Source organism: Schistocerca piceifrons, chromosome 7 (assembly GCF_021461385.2).
Source record: "Schistocerca piceifrons isolate TAMUIC-IGC-003096 chromosome 7, iqSchPice1.1, whole genome shotgun sequence".
In the NCBI taxonomy this organism is placed as follows: Eukaryota; Metazoa; Arthropoda; class Insecta; order Orthoptera; family Acrididae; genus Schistocerca; species Schistocerca piceifrons.
The window spans coordinates 273,202,577-273,223,052 of NC_060144.1; the positions used below are offsets into that span (position 1 = coordinate 273,202,577).

The following is a 20,476-nucleotide window of genomic DNA, read 5'->3' on the forward strand; positions in this document are numbered from 1 at the left end:
GTTCTGCCACAAACTGTTCTATCTCCTACACTACATTCCCAGCTCACGCTCCAAACCAACCTGACACACACAGTGCCTTTTCATAACCTCACAGAAAATCCATACTTACTTCCTGCTATATTATTTCACTGCTCACGTTTTCAACAATCGGTAGTTACCAATAGGAGCTATTCATTCGCTAGCAGTGCACAACCATCAAATCATGAAATCGCCATATTCATAAACGTGTTTTATTTATGTGTGACCGTAAATTTACACGGAAAATCAACTGTTTGTATTTGTTGGAGTCATTTACGAAGTACGATATTTTGGCTACATAGCTTCAGTTGAGTCCTGTAGAATGAGCGTCTTTGCTACATCGCATTAGGTTTACGTTAAACGAAATTTTATTTCACTAATTTAAGGCCTGACAGTTGCTATGCACTATAACTTTTGGACCACTTCCTGTACAGTATAACAAACATGCACTGGTCAGCCAGAACGCTATGACCACCGAGCTACTGTAGATATAAACCTGTCCAAGCGATAGCAGCGTCACCTGGCGAGAAATGAATGCTGGCCAGACACAAACACGGCCAATGTAGTATCAGTGAGAATGCTGTCCGTGTATAGGATGGGGAAGGCGCGCGGTCCATCTGAGTTTGACAGAGGGCAGATTGTGAGGCTCGCCACTAGCATTTCGGAAACTGCACGAATAGTCGGGTGTTCGAGGAGTGCTGTGATGAGTTCCTCAACACGTGGAGAAAACAAGGTGATACCACATCCAAATGTCGTGGGGTTGGGCGGTTACCTTCATTTCAGATGTCGACGTCACAGGCTGGGCAGACTGGAAAACTGGAAAGGCGGAGAACTTCGGTGGAACTAACATCGGACTTTAGTGCTGGTCAGAGTACAAGTGTGTCTGAACAAACAGTACACCTCAACTCTCCTAACGATGGTCGTCCGCAGCCGATGACCAATTCATGTGCCAATGGTAACACCACGACATTGGCAACTACGACTGAAATTGCCATGTGAACTTGACGTTGGCGCAGTGGCAGAGCGTTGCATGGTCTGATGAATACCGGTACTTTCTTCATCTTGCAGGCAACGGCCTTGCCGCTGTGGATACACCGGTTCCCGTCAGATAACCGAAGTTAAGCGCTGTCGGGCGTGGTCGGCACTTGGATGGGTGACCATCCGGGACGCCATGCACTGTTGCCATTTTTCGGGGTGTACTCAGCCTCGTGATGCCAATTGAGGAGTTACTCGGTCGAATAGTAGCGGATCCGGTCAAAGAAAACCATCATAACGACCGGGAGAGCGGTGTGCTGACCACATGCCCCACCTATCCGCATCCTTAGTGTATGGTACTTCTTGGCCGTCACGGTGCCTTGCACGAGCTCCACTGGACCCATAGAGGCCCACGTAAATATTTCCCAGAGCATAATGGAGCCGCCGCCAGCTTGTATCTGTCCCGCAGTACAGGTGTTAAGGAGCTGTTCCCCTGGAAGACGACGGATTCGCGCCCTCTCATCGGCATGTTGAATCACTCCGTCACGGCGGTCAGATGGTCCCGATGGGCCACTTGGGGCCTGAAGACGGAGTGATTCGACATATCGATGAGAGGGCGCGAATCCGTCGTCTTCTAGGGGAACAGCTCCTTAACACCTGTACTGCGGGACAGACACAAGCTGGCGGCGGCTCCATTATGCTCTGGGAAACATTTACGTGGGCCTCTATGGGTCCAGTGGAGCTCGTGCAAGGCACCGTGACGGCCAAGAAGTACCATACACTGGTTACAGACCACGTACACCCCTTTATGTCGATCATGTTTCCTGACGGCAGAGGCATTTTTCACCAAGATAACGCGCCATGTCACAGGAGTGTGATGGAATGGTTCGAGTAACATCTTGACGAGTTCCCATCAAAGTGCTGCCCCTTAGAATCATCAGATCTGAACCCGATCGAACACATCGGGGAAGTCATTGAACGTGGCATCAAACTCATTGCACCCCTCCCAGAAATTTACGGAAACTGCGGGACGTGCGTGTGTGTGTGTATAGATGTGGTGCCAGCTCCCTCCAGCGACCTACCAAGGTCTCATTGGTTCCACGCCACGACGCGTCGCCACTGTTATCCGAGCCAAAAGTAGACATACCGGATATTAGGTAGGTGGTAGTAATGTTCTGGCTGATCAGTGTAAGTCAAGAAAATTAAACTACCTGTTTCGACTTTTACTAGCTCGTTCTACATAGCAAAGAAAAATCTCTGAATAATCGAGTAAGTAGTTAATTCACCATGTAATAATTGTAGATAACCTTATGGAAACCAGCAATCTACGATACACTTAGGTACATATACGAATGTAATGCACTGTAGCAGTCATTTACAGCGTTCACAGTAACATTCAGCATGGAATTGGTGCCAAATGACTGTAGGAAATGTGATAGCGAAAGTAAGTATATATAACTGCATTGTAACGTAAATTTGAGTTTGTTCTACTGCTTTTATGAGCGGTTTAGGCATGAAAGATCAGGAGCAGCATGTACTTTTGATATAGATTTATTACATTATAGTCCCACTTTTGCTTGTTATTTAGGACTATAATTTGTTTTAGGCATTATGAGTTCATGAGAGTTTCGAGGTGTGGGGCTGCGTAGGAAAAATAATGCGAAATTGTTTTCAAATATATCACACAAATGATGAGTGGCTGAAAACGGTGTGTTCCAGTGGTTCCAAAGTGAAACCACCTCCTTGTTTACTTTTTGCATATTTTTACTTTATTCATTGCCTACCATGATAACAAAATTGAAAAATTTTAATTTTATATAATATTTTTTATATTGTTGGAACTAATAGAGTTAAGGAACATCACATTTTCACGATTTGCAGAATTTTCAGTGATGTCAATGTATTTGTCGTATCTATTCATCCATCAAAGCCTTCAGAAGTTAAATCAACTAAATTTTCTTTCTTGTCATACATAAACCATTCTGAACATTAAATATGGACTGACTCGTATTTGTGTTTCTTATGTGAAATCAAGACCAGTAAAATTTTTTGTGTCTTCAATGCGGCCATACTTCGTAATTCAAGTGACTGTTGGGCATCCCTGTTTGGCAGGCATGTACGGCATCCGAGTGAGGTCCTGCTTCGCCTTCAGCAAGCAGAACGCCAACGTATCGCTGATCGACGACAGAGGGTAAGTGCGCACCTACTTTCTTCTCAGTTTGTCTTTGCTGACGGCGTACACTCGTAGTAAGATGATGTTTCCCAGTCTTCCAGTTTACGCTGTGTTCCTTTCATACGTAACTCCAAAGCCAAGCAAAGCAAGTTGTCTTTAAATCACTAACATACTGGAAGTTCCAAAGTGAAATCTGGGGCTATGTGCCCAGTAAAGGTAGACAATGGAGCTGTAAATCAAAAGCACAATGTTGTCGACGTTCTACGATAAATAGCATCTGATTTACAATCATGACTCGACAGAAGAATCAAATAAGACAGTGGAGATTGTTATAGATTTAAACTGTGTGTCAGGTTGAAGCTCGAACCTACATCCGTAACTTCCAGGATAAAAAATAATTTTCAACGTACCGAAACCCTAGGAATGTTAATGAGGTGACAAATTTTTACTCCATGTCCTTGACGGGCCCAGCACGTAGTTGTAACGTCACAAATATTCACTGCAGCGTTTACTCTGCTAAAGAGTAGAGATATGCTGTATTAGTAACAGCCGTGTGAAGGTCAAACTGTATTCCGTCTCCTTGTGGTGTTTCCTCTTCCCGGTAGCATACAGGAAAAGTTTTGTGGAGATAGGAAGCGTACGATAGAACTAGTGGCTCATCGAAACTTTTGCTGGTCCACTGGTGGCGAAATGGCCACGAAAGGTAATGCTCTAATTGTGATTCACAATTTTAATTCGGTGATATGCGACCGTTTTTATCAAAACTGCCACGCATCATATTCACACTCTATTAAACTGAAGAGCCCAGCTCATCTGAATTAATTTCCGACGACAAATGAGACTACGAGTATTGATAAAGTTAATGTCAGTGATTGCCATACCTAAGCACTAAAATCTGCATTACTTTCTTTTTCTGGAGGATTACTGAAATGAGTGGTTGATAGTCTGAGTGAATACTTGTTGAGTGAAGCTTCACAGAGTGGAGATGGGAGGACCGACGTTGAGCCATTAGTCGCGAGTGGATACGGATCGTTGTCAAAGAGCACGGGCCGCCACCGCCTTGGGAGACGGCACAGCAGGTTGCAAGCCACTAGGCCCGGTGCATCCCGTGTGAGCAGAGGACGCTGCACACTTTAAATCACTAACATACTGGAAGTTCCAAAGTGAAGTCTGGGGCTATGTGCCCAGTAAAGGTAGACAATGGAGCTGTAAATCAAAAGCACAATGTTGTGGACGTTCTACGATAAATAGCATCTGATTTGACAGTGACAGGACGATATTGAGTAATAGAAGACTATTTTAACGTAGCGTGTCTGACAGCGCAGGGGGCGCATAGCGACTTTTTTTTCCCCCACATGCTAACGCCAACAGAGCGTCAGAATTGTAAAGAACTGGGTCAGGTGTCCCGCATTCTGGGAAATGCTGGGCGAGGGACAGTTTAGAGATAGAACCTTAGAAGTGGAATGTGAAGAGGCCATCCTATCCCTTCGTACTTGAGAGTGTGGCACCAGTAGCCATCAGGCAGGTGTCAAGCTAGTTGAGACTGTTAGTTTTGGCTAAGAAACTGTAAGAGCAGCAACCATTGGTTAACATAAATAAATTCAGGACTGGGAGAACAGAGCTCGCGTGTGCGTACGTGGAGAAGGCCTTATTGGCTGGAACAGAAAATAGGAAAGATCCTGGGACTCGCAAGACGCCTGAGTTCGAGCACTAAATGCCCCACTATTGGTAAGTCACACTAAAGTTAAATATGGGACTGGTGCTTTATTACAATGAGGAGACAAAAGTCATGGGATATCTCCCAATAACGCGTCGGACTTGCTTTTCCCCGGCATAGTGCAGCAACTAGACATGGCATGGGCTCAATGAATCGTTGGAAGCGTCCTGCAGAAATACTGAGCCATGCTTCCTCTATAGCCATCCATAATTGCGAAATTGTTGGATGTGCAGGATTTTGTGCACTAACAGATCTCTCGGTTGTGTCCCCTAAATATCCGATGGGACTCATGTCGGGCTATTAGGTGGCCAAATTATTCGCTCGAATTGCTCAGAGTGTTTTTCAAACCAGTCGAAAGCAATTGTGGGCCGCTACATGGCGGATTGTCATTCAAAAAAATGCCATTCATGAATGGTTACGAGTGGTCTCTACGTAGCAGAACATAACCATTTCCAGTGGATGGTGGGTTCAGCTGGACAAGAAGACCCAGTCGATTCCACGTAAACGCAGCCCACACCATTATGGAGCTACCACCAGCGCGCACGGTGCATTGTTGAGAACCTGGGTTCATGGCTTCGTGGTGCCTGCGCCACACTCGAACCCTACCATCAGCTCGTGCCAACTGAAATCGAGACTCATCTGACCTGACCACGGTTTTCTGATCATCTGAGGGCCAACCGACGTGGTCGCGAGCCCAGGAGATGCGCTGCAGGCGATGTCGAGCTGTTAGCAAAGGCACTCCCGTCGCTCGTCTGCTGCCGTAGTCCGTTAACGGCATATTTCGCCGCACTGTCATAACTCATACGTTTGTCGTACGTCCCACATTGACTTCTGCGGTTATTTCATGCAGTGTTACTTTTCTGTTAGCACCGACAACTCTACGCAAACGCCGCTGCTCTCGGATGTTAAGTGAAGGCCGTAGGCCACAGCGTTGAGATGTAATGCCTAAATGTGGTATTGTCGGCACACTCTTGACGCCCAGGATCTCAGAAGAATTACGTAACGACTCAGGAAATGCGGTGTCCTATGCGTCTAGCTCCGACTACTATTCCGCGTACAAAGTCTGTTATTTCCCGTCGTGCGACCATAATCACTACGGAAACATTTTCACATATATCACCTGAGTACAAATACCAGCTCTGCCAATGCACTGTCCTTTTATACCTCATAAGCGATACTATCGCCATATGCTTATGTGGATATCGGCACCTCAGTGTAGAACGTATCTGATAGTGTGGCAGTCGGTAGACTCATTGTCATTTCCGATAAGAGTCATGCCCAAGGCTCACATTCATAAAGTTGAAAAAAATGCTAAAGTTTTTGTGGGGCATCGCGGAATATTCCCGTTCCAGCCCCTATACTTCCTTGTAGTTTCGATAAGCGGCGGCGCTATACGTAACATTCAAAATGACGTCTGTAATGGAAGTGCGTTCTAAGCAGAGAGCTGTATTTGAGTTTCTTTTGGCAGAAAACCAGAGCATCGCAGATATTCAAAGGCGCTTGCAGAATGTCTACTGAGACCTGACAAAACACTTCGCTGCACAACTGGTTAATTCTGTTGGTAGTACTGAGACACTCGTCCACCAGTTGGGGTGTTCAAAGGTGTGTGCCCGCTGCGTTCCTCACCGCCTAAAGAACACCATAAAGAGCACCAAAGGACCATATGTGCGGAATTGCTTGCGCGTTACGAGACTTGTCGTGCCAATTTTTTGTCGAACTTCGTCACAGGTGATGAAACGTGGGTTCATCACTTCGAACTGAAAAAAAAAAAAACGGCAATCCATGAAGTGGCGCCACAGCACCTCTCTTCTGAAGAAGTAGTTTAAAGCCGCACCCTCATCCGGTAAAGTCATGGTGACCACTTCTGGGACTCTGAAGGGTTGATGTCCTCCCTCATGGTGCAACGAACAACTCTGAAGTGCCTCACAGAACTTCATCCACCCTACAGAAATTGATACTGAATCACAGTAAGACTCAGTTTTTACAGTTTCTAACTCACAATTCAACAAGAGCTGATATTTTGATCAGACAGAATGGGCATATTACACTCCTGGAAATTGAAATAAGAACACCGTGAATTCATTGTCCCAGGAAGGGGAAACTTTATTGACACATTCCTGGGGTCAGATACATCGCATGATCACACTGACAGAACCACAGGCACATAGACACAGGCAACAGAGCATGCACAATGTCGGCACTAGTACAGTGTATATCCACCTTTCGCAGCAATGCAGGCTGCTATTCTCCCATGGAGACGATCGTACAGATGCTGGATGTAGTCCTGTGGAACGGCTTGCCATGCCATTTCCACCTGGCGCCTCAGTTGGACCAGCGTTCGTGCTGGACGTGCAGACCGCATGAGACGACGCTTCATCCAGTCCCAAACATGCTCAATGGGGGACAGATCCGGAGATCTTGCTGGCCAGGGTAGTTGACTTACACCTTCTAGAGCACGTTGGGTGGCACGGGAAACATGCGGACGTGCATTGTCCTGTTGGAACAGCAAGTTCCCTTGCCGGTCTAGGAATGGTAGAACGATGGGTTCGATGACGGTTTGGATGTACCGTGCACTATTCAGTGTCCCCTCGACGATCACCAGTGGTGTACGGCCAGTGTAGGAGATCGCGCCCCACACCATGATGCCGGGTGTTGCCCCTGTGTGCCTCGGTCGTATGCAGTCCTGATTGTGGCGCTCACCTGCACGGCGCCAAACACGCATACGACCATCATTGGCACCAAGGCAGAAGCGACTCTCATCGCTGAAGACGACACGTCTCCATTCGTCCCTCCATTCACGCCTGTCGCGACACCACTAGAGGCGGGCTGCACGATGTTGGGGCGTGAGCGGAAGACGGCCTAACGGTGTGCGGGACCGTAGCCCAGCTTCATGGAGACGGTTGCGAATGGTCCTCGCCGATACCCCAGGAGCAACAGTGTCCCTAATTCGCTGGGAAGTGGCGGTGCGGTCCCCTACGGCACTGCGTAGGATCCTACGGTCTTGGCGTGCATCCGTGCGTCGCTGCGGTCCGGTCCCAGGTCGACGGGCACGTGCACCTTCCGCCGACCACTGGCGACAACTGTGTACTGTGGAGACCTCACGCCCCACGTGTTGAGCAATTCGGCGGTACGTCCACCCGGCCTCCCGCATGCCCACTATACGCCCTCGCTCAAAGTCCGTCAACTGCACATACGGTTCACGTCCACGCTGTCGCGGCATGCTACCAGTGTTAAAGACTGCGATGGAGCTCCGTATGCCACGGCAAACTGGCTGACACTGAAGGCGGCGGTGCACAAATGCTGCGCAGCTAGCGCCATTCGACGGCCAACACCGCGGTTCCTGGTGTGTCCGCTGTGCCGTGCGTGTGATCATTGCTTGTACAGCCGTCTCGCAGTGTCCGGAGCAAGTATGGTGGGTCTGACACACCGGTGTCAATGTGTTCTTTTTTCCATTTCCAGGAGTGTATAAGCGAGACGAAACAGTTCAAGTTCCTAGGCGTTCGGATAGATAGTAAGCTGTTGTGGAAAGCCCATGTCCAGGATCTTGTTCAGAAGCTAAATGCTGCTTTATTTACCATTAGAACAGTATCTGAAATAAGTGACAGTTCAACACGAAAAGTAGTCTACTATCATATTTTCATACGCTTATGTCGTATGGTATTATTTTTTGGGGTAATTCTTCTGATTCAAAAAGGGTATTTTTGGCCCAAAAATGAGCTGTTCGAGCTATATGTGGTGTAAGTTCGAGAACCTCTTGTCGACCCCTATTCAATAGTCTGGGAATTCTGACATTGCCCTCACAGTATATATTTTCTTTGATGTCGCTTGTTGTTAGCAATATTAGCTTATTCCCAAGAGTTAGCAGCTTTCACTCAGTTAATACTAGGCAGAAATCAAATCTGCGTGTGGAATGCACTACCTTGACTCTTGTGCAGAAGGGAGTGCACTATTCTGTTGCATCCATTTTCAATAAGCTACCACAAGAACTCAAAAATCTTAGCAGTAGCCCAAACACTTCCAAACGCTTTTAAGTCTAAACTGAAGAGTTTCCTCATGGCTCACTCCTTCTATTCTGTCGATGAGCTCCTGGAAGAGCTGAAAAATTAAGCAAATGCCAGTGTTACATTGTTGATTTTCTTTATTTAAACTTACGAATTGTCGCCTGAATACGTCTCTTGTATTTCATTTTATCTGTTTCTAGTATCGTGTTATAATTTCATGTATTGACTCGTTCCATGACCATGGAGACTTCTCCTTAATTTGGTCCCACGGAACAATAAATAAATAAATAAATCAGTGTAGTCCAATTAAAGATGCACTCCGCGGGAAGCAGTACGTGGATGATGGGGAGGTTATTGATGCAGCGAGGGGTTGGTTCCGACGTCGACCAGCAAAGTGGAGGCATTCAGGCATACAGGCCCTCCGAGTAAGGTGACGTAAGACCATCGAATTGAACAGATGTTATGTTGAAAATGTTGTAGCCAGAAGTGTTGGGAATTATCTGATGTATTGGAATCCTGAATAAAACCAACCTGCTTTGCTTTCAGGAAAAAAAAAGTGTTACATTACTTATTGAACGACCCTCGTAAACAGGACTTCATAGTGACCATTATTTCAGTCAGTAGTTTGATTAATACCTTACCTCTGCCAGCTTTGTGAGTTACAGCACCCATGTTTCACAGTTGGTAGGGCCACCCCTGTTTAATTCATTCAGTTTACTAAGTTATTCATTGCACGACACCTGGAATTAAATTTACGTGATCATATGGGGAGCGATATGGTTATCAGTATCATCCTATGCACGTCATTCTGACACCCACAGAGGTATGTCGATTGCTCAACCGTAACCTCACATCGGTCAGGTATGTTAATCGCACTGTATATTCCACTCAACTGTAAGAATTTGTCATAACAATCCAAAATTTTCTGTTAGTATTTGAAGGAAGCCACACATAGTGACATACAAATAGTTAGAAAACAGTGACAAGTGAAAGCAGAAAAACTACTTCCGTGGAAGTGATTATTTCCAGTGATTGTTTGGCAATCGTGTATTCAGATCTTTCGTCCTATTTGTGTGTTGTAAGTTACATTTGTTTATGCTCAGCAACTGTCAGTCCTTGTATTAACTGTCGAATCTCTGCTGCTACAATTTTCTAGTGTAGTGTCTGCTCTATACACAGAAGCTTCAGCTGCGAATAGCCTCATGGAACTTCCATCTTAAGTCATTTATATAACTGCTCGATCCTCCTGCGGGAGGGGCCGCGCAATCCGTGACATGGCGCCTCTAACCGCGCGGCCACTCCGAGCGGCAAACTTCATTTTCAATTTTTACTTTAGTTACACTAAGAACAAAGCGAAATAACGGTCAAGATATTCCATTTATGGATATTTTTATAAATTGCACGAAAAGAAAAGGCAAAGAAAAATTTCGAATTGCAAACAAATTTACGGGAAAGGATTGTAAGGTGTATATGAAAGCTTCATTTACAAAATTAGATACTTTGATTATTTTACATTATTGCACATGCTGGAATGACATTCATTACAAAAACAGTTGTTGTATCGTCTTGCACACGTTATACACTGCATTTTTACAATTACATAGTGGTTTTAAAGTACCTGTAAAGAATACAGACTTGGTTTACATTCAGAAAAGGTGCACAGTTTGGGAGCAAACCACGAATAATGACATCATTTCACCAAATATTTGCGATGGTAGTTGGTGATGTGCAATAGAATGTATTTTGATGCAGTCTTCGCAGGATTTCCTTTTCTCTCTCTATGGGTCACTTTACCTGCACCAGGAACCTGCGATTCGCGTACAGCTGCCGTGGGCCACCCGAAGGTCACAATCATACTAACGGCATACGACGTCCTGTACGCTTTAATTACAATTCATTCTTGTAAAGTTACACTACTGGCCATTAAAATTGCTGCACCACGAAGGTGACGTGCTACAGACGCGAAATTTAACAGACAGGAAGAAGATGCTGTGATATGCAAATGATTAGCTTTTCAGAGCATTCACACAAGGTTGGCGCCGGTGGCGACACCTACAACGTGCTGACATGAGGAAAGATTCCGACCGATTTCTCATACACAAACAGCAGTTGGCCGGCATTGCCTGTTGAAACGTTGTTGTGATGCCTCGTGTAAGGAGGAAAAATGCGTACCATCACGTTTCCGACTTTGATAAAGGTCGGATTGTAGTCCATCGCGATTGCGGTTTATCGTATCGCGACATTGCTGCTCGCGTTGTTCGAGATCCAATGACTGTTAGCAGAACATGGAATCGGTGCGTTCAGGAGGGTAATACGGAACGCCGTGCTGGATCCCAACGGCCTCGTATCACTAGCAGTCGGGATGACAGGCATCTTATCCGCATGGCTGTAACGGATCGTGCAGCCACGTCTCAATCCCTGAGTCAACAGATGGGGACATTTGCAAGAGAACAACCATCTGCAGGAACAGTTCGACGACGTTTGCAGCAGCATGGACTATCAGCTCGGAGACCATGGCTGCGGTTACCCTTTACTCTGCATCACACACAGGAGCGCCTGCTATGGTGTACTCAACGACGAACCTGTGTGCACGAATGGCAAAACGTAATTTTTTCGGATGAATCCAGGTTCTGTTTACAGCATTATGATGGTCGCGTACGTGTTTGGCGTGATGGAAGCGTGTATTCGTTATCGACATACTGGCGTATCACCCGGCGTGATGGTTTGGTGTGCCATTGGCTACACGTCTCGGCCACCTCTTGTTCGTATTGACGGCACTTTGAACGGTGGACGTTACATTTCAGATGTGTTTCGACCCGTGGCTCTACCCTTCATTCGGTCCTTGTGAAACACTACATTTCAGCAGGATAATGCACGACAGCATGTTGCAGGTCCTGTACGGGTCTTTCTGGATACAGAAAATGTTCGACTGCTGCCCAGGCCAATGAATATTTGTCCAATGAATACCCGTTTATTATCTACATTTCTTCTTGGTGTAGCAATTTTAATGGCCAGTAGTGTATTTGCAGAGTCCTCGTGGGCGCTGTAAGTACAATCCCTTATTGGAACTTCGTTTGCAATCCTAAATTTTCCCTTGCCTTTCTTTTTCATGCCATGAAAATATTAGTAAATACAATATAATAGCATTTTAGGTGTATTTGCAGTGAAATAATGTAAAAATGGAAAACCAAAACTTATTCTACAGGGAGTCGACCCCACGATCCTCCGATTGCCGTTCTTAACTCTTTCTGTTGCGCCAAACGCTGTTTGAAAACTACGCTAAAATACATGGCTAATGCCTCGCTAGACCCGCGTCAAAAACGCAACCTTTTTTTCTGTCTACCAAAATTTTTATTTTCTCAAACAGCACTATTACCCCCTCAAAGTAATTACCTCCTGCAGCTATACACCGGCGGAGTCGTTGTTCCATGTATCGGTAGCACCGCCCAAACGTCAGCTGGTAGGGTCTTAAACATGTCGATCAGATTATTTTGAATGTTCTCCAGAGTCCCAAAATGACGCCTTTTAAGACAATTTCCAATTCCTGAAAAGAAAGTGAGAAGGATTCAGATCAGGTGAATAGGGGTGTCGGCAGGGGGGGCGGGGGGTGGCTGTTGAACAACTGGAATGCGTTTTGAGGTCAAAATTCCGTGGTGATGAAAGTGGCCATGTGACATGGACCGTTGTTGTGATGCAGCATCCAGTTGTCTCCAGTTTCCGGTCTCAGTCGATTCACCCTTTTGCTGAACCTTTCAAGGACATCTTTGTAAAACACTTGCTTGGCAGTTTGCCCTGGAGGAACTAATTCTGTATGCCTGATAGCCCTACATTCAAAAAAGCGGATCAGCGTTGTTTTGATTTTTGATTTGCTCATTCGAGCTTTCCTCGGTCAAGGAGATGTCTGAGTGTGCGAGTCCTCACTTTGTCGCTTTGTCTCAGGATTGTACTTAGAAATACAGGATTCATCACCTCTGATCACACGACTGAACCATTTGTGGTCATTGGCATCCCTCTCAAGAACATCAACGTACACGTTCCTTCGATTGTCCTTCTGCTCTGTTGTGAAATTTTTGCGGCACCATTTTGAAACATAAATTCCCGTTTCAGTGACCAGCTTTGTGAAAGATGATAAGAAATCCCGCCATATGCAAATATTCCGTCAAAATATGATGTATGTTGAAAGTGTTTAACAGATCACTCATCATCCTTATTGTTAAACGTCGCTCTGACCTCACAAGAGCACGCACACATTTGGCGTTTTCGTCGGTTTGTTAAGTTGGAGGTCTCCCTTCGTATAGGCTTGTTTCAACTTTTCATAGGCCACACTCGTTGATTCCCCAAGTCTAATACAAAACTTGGCGGCACAACGTTGCTGTAAATTCCGCTATTCCATTTTCGTAACACACAACAAAAACAGAACTACACTGATAGCTCTCTCAAAGCCCACGTGATGTACAGAGCTGACACGCGGACTGAGCATCTGGAGGGGATGAACACACCGGTCTACACAAGTAGAACAACACAGCGTTGCTAGATCGCTCGCATAGTTTTCAGTCCCATTACTTTCCTCTCACATCTCGTATACCACAAATTTTGATGAAATCGGTAATTATGAATAGGTGCGCGTTTCTAAAACTACAGCATAGAGGCCTGCAACCCTCTAGTCACTTGTGAGAGACTCCCGGTTAGTAGTTTGAAGCTAGTGTCCTCGTGATAGAGCGAAACTCAGAAGCCTTGAGAGCGCAGGTGAAGAATTCGCTTACTGGCAGTGGATGGCACGGGCGAGTCCAGAGCAGACCTTCAGACGTTGTTAACACGGCCGCCACCGACCCATCCAGCAGAACAATGGAGCGCTGCGGCCTTCTGTAGTCGTCTCGCATGGTTAACGAAAACCTCACGCCAACTCTGTGATCGTTAAAGTCGTGGCGGACCCAGAACCATCCTTTACTGACTCTGATGGAGGTTACTATCTGTTAACCTAAAAAAATTGCATCCTGCCATTCGTATACGAAGCGTGTTCGGGAAGTAAGTGTACTGTGACCATAACGGGCTATGTTTTTGCTGTTTGAGGGTTAGCAACAGTCAGTGGTAGAGGGCCATCCGCTGACTAGAGCGAGCATCGCAGGAATAAGGTAGCACGTAAATTCCCGTTTTAATGACCACTTCTGTGAAAGATGATAAGAAATGCCACCAAGTGCGAGTCACCTGCTGTGGTCCGCTTCCTGCTCGCGAAAGGAATAACATCTACCGGAATTTTTTCATCAATCACAATGATTTATGGCGAAGGTGTTTAAATACAGCGAGTGTGTTTAAGCGGCGTTGGGAATTTAGTGGAGGCAGAACAAATGTTTGCGATGCATGGAGGAGTGGAAGACTTTCAATTTTGATTCATGAATTGGTGCAAAAAATCAGGAAACTATTCTTGAAGACTGCTGGTTACCAATGACTGTTTACTAAGATAATGAACTGGACGGAGGATAACATGATGAGCGTCAATTTTCCTCTAAAATTTGTTTCACAAGTTCATCAAGTACCGGACCATTATTTGAATACTTCACAGTTTTTTGATACTGACTTATTGGGCGTTATAATTGAAAGCTCGAATACCTAAATAAATCTTTATATTTCGGTAGAATGAGAAGAACATACGAAAGAAGAGTAAGTGGGCAATGTCCGGGAAAGCAACCCTTAATTGAAGGGACAGCTGAAGTTGTGAAAAGTAAATCAGGAGTAAATTATACTGCAAATAAATAAATAAAAAGAGCCAAATATGAGAAGAAACACGAGGGAAGATGGTAGAACGGTATGCGAAGAGATAGAACATAGGTCTTTCATTAAGGTTGAAATTCAGTCTACTATTGTAGTGAGGTGTATTACAGTTTGAAGGATTGAGTCCTGCATGCGTTGCAGTAAAGAAACTGTTCACAGCGGCGCAATATTGTTGACACATAGAAGGTTTTTATTCCAAGTCACCAATTTTTTATTATTAGTTTTCGAAGACATCCAAACTTAACACAACTGAAAAATTAATATTAGTTGCTATTGTTATCTTAATTCGTCGTCGTAGGCAATACTGTTAATCAGCTTACCACGCGTTGCATTTCGATGACGAAAACCACTTTTCTTGTGACAACTGCAATTTTTTAGTCCCAAACACGAAATGAATTTCTTTTGATACTACTGTAAACCAGACTATTATAAGGAAATTCTATAGAGATCTAGCCCTCAGTAACAAACATAAAAATCAGCAAAATTATCCAATGCTTAAGTTCGCTACCTAACACAATTTCCTCGTACTTTGGATGAATAAGCGTTGACATGTTCTAATATAGTAAAAACATGCTGATATCACAATGGTTGTTATTAATTGTATATAGAAAAATATTTTATTCTTCAGTTTCCTCATTTCATAGTGCCGTCTCAGAAAGGTTGGTTTGTTGGTTGTTTGGCGGGAAGAGACCAAACTGCGAGGTCATCGATCTCATCGGATTAGGGAAGGAGGGGGAAGGAAGTCGGCCGTGCCCTTTCAAAGGAACCATCCAGGCATTTGCCTGGAGCGATTTAGGGAAATCACGGAAAACCTAAATCAGGTTGGCCGGACGCGGGATTGAACCGTCGTCCTCCCGAAGTCTCAGAAAGGAAGATGTTACGGTGTGTGCCTGTTTATTATTAAAACTACTATTTTTACAAAATCTGCTAGCAAGATCTAGTGGCTGCTGTACAAAATTTGCGGCACAGATAACTTACAACTAACATTCTGATCTCAAACTTCAGCGCAGCATTTTTATGTGAGCTTAGATGGTGTGGTAAGTAGTGTTTTGTTACGGTCGGCATAGGTTAGTCTCCCATAGATGTAAAAGCAAAGCTCCTATTCTTCATCAACAACAGTTGGATATTAGAAATTAATCTTTCGATCTGTTACATGCAGAACACCGCTCTCAAAATACATAACTCATCACGTAACATGTTGCACTCAGATCAGTATTTTAAAGAGGACGCTCATTGCCATGAAAATGGAAGGCACTCACGCAAGAAATTAACACTATTAAAATTACTGCAATAAACACTTAATATTTATCAAAAGGAATTGACAGAATGAGCAACAGAAAACACTTCAGTACTAAAAATATGCAGAAAAAACTACCTAACAGTGCAAATCTCTAAAACCTTGTCATATATCATCACCGAATCGCACAAAAATTGCCCCCATATTAATATGTACTAATGTAATGTTATCCTTCTCCAAGAACAACAAAGTGAGTCGTCACTTGCAATGGATACAAGTAGTCGTCTGTGATATAACATAGCGAAGTAATGTGATACACTGAGAAAGGAAGGCACAGACAGATAAAGGTAGATAAATAAATACAGATGTTACAATGTTCAGCTGACATACCAATTGTTTCCCAGCTTACATCAAGGGTAATCAGGAAGAACTTTTCAAAAACGCTACACAGGGCACATGGATGCTCTCATGTTTATCCGCTACGAAAAAATCTCCCAAAAGGAGATCCTCCTCCATCTTCTAAGCAGCCATGATGATCCTGCGGGCCCTTTCGGCAGCTTCTGTCATCCGGCGCTCTGATCGCTCGACACGTTTTTCGTCCGCTTTTGTGCAGTAGTCGCAACAGATTGGTCTGGTCTCAAGCTGGAGCACGTTCATAATTTCCATAATGCCTATTTTCTCCTGCTGTGAATCGTTTTCGAGGTATTTTTTCACAAATCACCTTGAAACTCCATAACGGAGGTTCTAGCGAACTTGGGATGAACACTACAATAAAGCAGACATAGCAGAGAAAATTTTAAACAAAACAAAAAGATTTTTTTTTGAAAGTTTCAAAGAGAATTACTCCTTAAGCCAGTGTCTGTATCACTGGACGAAAGCATTTGCTGCAAGAGTTTGTCTTGTTATTCTATCATCTGTGTCTCGTGGTCTAAAATGTCTGTAAAGGTCCTTAAGTTTTGCACAGCATCAACAGATGCTTCTGTGTGATTTCCGCAGTGTGTAAATACTGTTTTGGTTACTAATATATGGTTCAAATGGTTCAAATGGCTCTGAGCACTATGGGACTCAACTGCTGAGGTCATAAGTCCCCTAGAACTTAGAACTACTTAAACCTAACTAACCTAAGGACAACACACACATCCATGCCCGAGGCAGGATTCGAACCTGCGACCGTAGCGGTCGCGCGGTTCCAGACTGTAGCGCCAGAACCGCTCGGCCACCAGCGGCCGGCGTTACTAATATACTTTAAGGTAAGTTGACGTGTGTCTCATTTGCGAGTTGGAATCTGTGTAAAGCATTTCTATTTTCTCGGAAAGTGTGATGCCATCATTTCTATTCTCAACCTACGTAAATTAGTTCATGGATAATATCCAACGTATCCTAAGCTGTTTTCCGGAAACTAATTCATTAATAAATATCCACTGCTTGTAAAATTAACTGCAGAATCCAAGTACCAGTACATGGTGCAGTGACTAGTAAATAATCTTAACATATGCAATACAGTGTCCATAATCGGACTTGAAGAAAATGTATAATTCAGTAAAGGCACTAATTTATTAGGATCACTGACGTTCGTTATATGAAACACTTATAATAATGGAACGATTATATGTCGTAGTAGGCAAGTACCAGACTCCTGTTTAAAGGCAAAATATATTAATACGCATATTCAAAAGAACTCACTTGCAAGTACACGTCTGAAACATGTTAAATATATCCTATCAAATGTTCAAATGGCTCTGAGAACTATGAGACTTAACTTCTGAGGTCATCAGTCCCCTAGAACTTAGAACTACTTAAACCTAACTAACCTAAGGACACACACACATCCATGCCCGAGGCAGGATTCGAACCTGCGATCATAGCGGTCGCGCGTTTCCAAACTGAAGCGCTTAGAATCGCTCGGCCACTCCTGCCGGCTGCTGTGTTCAAATCCCGTCTAATCAGGATTTCCCGCGGTCTCCTGAACATTTCTTGTGGCGAATACCCTAATGGCTGTACACGGTTGTAATTAAACTTTCGCTAATTGAGAGGGCCACAGAGAAAAACGAGTGATCGTAGGACAATTAAAACTTCCTGGCAACGTCTGCGAGGACATACGGAACAGAAATAAACCATTGAAAGGAGCACATTTTAATTTCCACATGAGAAAGTAACATTTGTTAATTGCGTACTATGTTTACGTTCCAGGTTACGAACTTTGCTCAATGTGACGAAGATCTGCACCCATGACAGCCTGGAACTGCAGTAGAGATACCATTTCACAATTCTTCACAGCACTTTTTGATCGGTGCACCATGAAATGTGCAGCTGTTGCGTCCACATTCTCAGCCATGACAACAGTAACTTATTCAACAGTTTGTGGCGCAACTGGCCGTCGGCCTCTCCCAGAAGCAATTCCAAAATCGCCAGTGAATTAGAACTTTCAAACCATGTTCCTTAATCCCGTTGCAGAAAGTGGACCTCTCCGTATTGCTTTAATGCGTCTAGACTCGTGAAGAGTACCAGCATTATTGCTGTTGTTTTGGTAAAATAACTTACGAGTAAGGCCCTGCTCACCTTGTCCAGATCCATGTTGATTGTCTGCAAGCGTATTGCACACAGGAGCTTCTGTTTCAATCCTATGTCGCCGTACCAGTACCGGCGCTTAACGGAAAATCATGACACTAACACTTCTATCAACGCAAATCCACCAGAAGACAGTCTGAACGTAATTCCTGTAAAGTCCGGTCCCCATACGGTAAATACATTGACGGAAAAAAATCGCAACACCAAGATGGAGTTGTGGGAAATAAACGAAAGTTGGTAGGCGTGTTTCTACAGCTGAAAGATTGTCTACTCGTACTTCGAGCCAGTCGCGTAAGAGTGGCGCTAATAGAGCCATTATGAGGATGCAAATCAGATTTGCATTAAATACACTCTGTAACGGTCGTGAACGTTAGTTACCTTTGAGATTGGGCGTGGTGAGTTGATGTTAGTCAAGAACGCCTTTAAGGCGATAAAGACGCCACTATCAACACGTGACTAATGAGGTCGTGTAATAGGGCTACGAGAGGCTGGATGTTCCTTTTGCGATATTGCAGAAAGACTTGGCAGGAATGTAGCCACTGTTAATGGTTGCTGCCGGCGGTGGTCACGAAAATGTACGGTCGCAAGAAGACCGGGCTCCGGACGGCCACGTGGCACTACCGAGAGGTAAGAGCATCGTGTTCGATGTATGGCTCTTCCACGTTGTACTGCATCCGCAGCAGCAGTTTGGGCAGCAGTTGACACCGCAGTGACACAACGAACTGTTACAAATCGGTTACTTCAAGGGCAGCTCCGAGCCAGACTCCCTGCAGCGTGCATCCCTCTGACCCCAAACCATTGCCATTGCGACTTCCATTGTATCAAGCGAGAGCTTATTGGAGGGCAGTGTGGAGGTTTATTGTGTTTTCTGATGAAAGCTGGATTGACCTCGGTGCCAGTGAACTACGTGTAGGTTACGACGAGGCCAGTTGAAGACCTGCAAGCAATCTTTGAGTGCTAGACGCAGAGGACCGACCTACACGTGCAGTTACACCTGCACCTGCATCCATACTCCGCAAGCCACCTGAGATGTCTGCCGGAGCGTACCTTGAGTACCTCTATCGGTTCTCACTTCTATTCCAGTCTCGTACTGTCCGTGGAAAGAAAGATTGTCGGTATGCTTCTGTGGGGGCTCTGATCTCTCTGAATTTATCCTCATGGTCTCTTCGCGAGATATACGTAGGAGGCAGCAAATATACTGCTCGACTCCTCGGTGAAGGTATGTTCTCTAAACTTCAATAAAATCCCGTACCGAGCTACTGAGCGTCTCTCTTGCAGATTCTTCCACTGGAATTTATCTATCATCTCCGTAACGCCCTCGCGATCACTAAACGATCCTGTAACGAAGCGCGCCACTCTCCGTTGGATCCTCTCCATCTCCTCCATCAACCCTACCTGGCACGGATCCCACAACGGCGAGCAGTATTCAAGCAGTGGGTGAACAAGCGTACTGTGACCTACTTCCTTTGTATTCGGACTGGATTTCCTCAGGATTCCTCCAATGAATCTCAGTGTGGCATGCACCCTACCGACGATTAATTTTATATGGTCATTCCATTTTAAATCACTCCTAATGCCTACTCCCAGATAATTTATGGAATTAACTGCTTCCAGTTGCTGACCTGCTATATTGTAGCTAAATGATAAAGGATCTTTCTTTCTACGTATTCGCAGCACCTTACACTTGTCTACATTGAGATTCAATTGCCATTCCCTGCTCCGTGCGTCAATTCGGTGCAGATCCTCCTGCATGTCAGTACAATTTTCTATTGTTACAGCCTCTCGATATACTACAGCTTCATCCACAAAAAGCCTCAGTGAACTTCCAATGTTATCCACAAGGTCATTTATATATATTGTGAATAGCAACGGTCCTACCTGAAATCACTCTTACTTCAGAAGACTTCTCTCCATTGGGAATGACATGCTGCGTTCTGTTATCTAGAAACCAATCCAATCACACAATTGGTCTGATAGTCTATATGCTCTTACTTTGTTCATTAAACGACTGTGGGGAA

The 20,476-nt window shown here is 44.7% G+C and overlaps 1 protein-coding gene and 1 pseudogene across 1 annotated transcript in view; both read left to right on the plus strand.

The window, feature by feature from the left end:
* LOC124805201 overlaps positions 1-20,476 on the plus strand; it is a 503,287-nt gene that overhangs the window by 454,171 nt on the left and 28,640 nt on the right. Inside the window, exon 5 of the mRNA XM_047265697.1 lies at positions 3,106-3,184. Coding sequence (XP_047121653.1) covers positions 3,106-3,184 — 79 coding nt within the window. The remainder of the gene's footprint in view (positions 1-3,105; positions 3,185-20,476) is intronic.
* LOC124709152 lies at positions 1,086-1,203 on the plus strand (annotated as a pseudogene).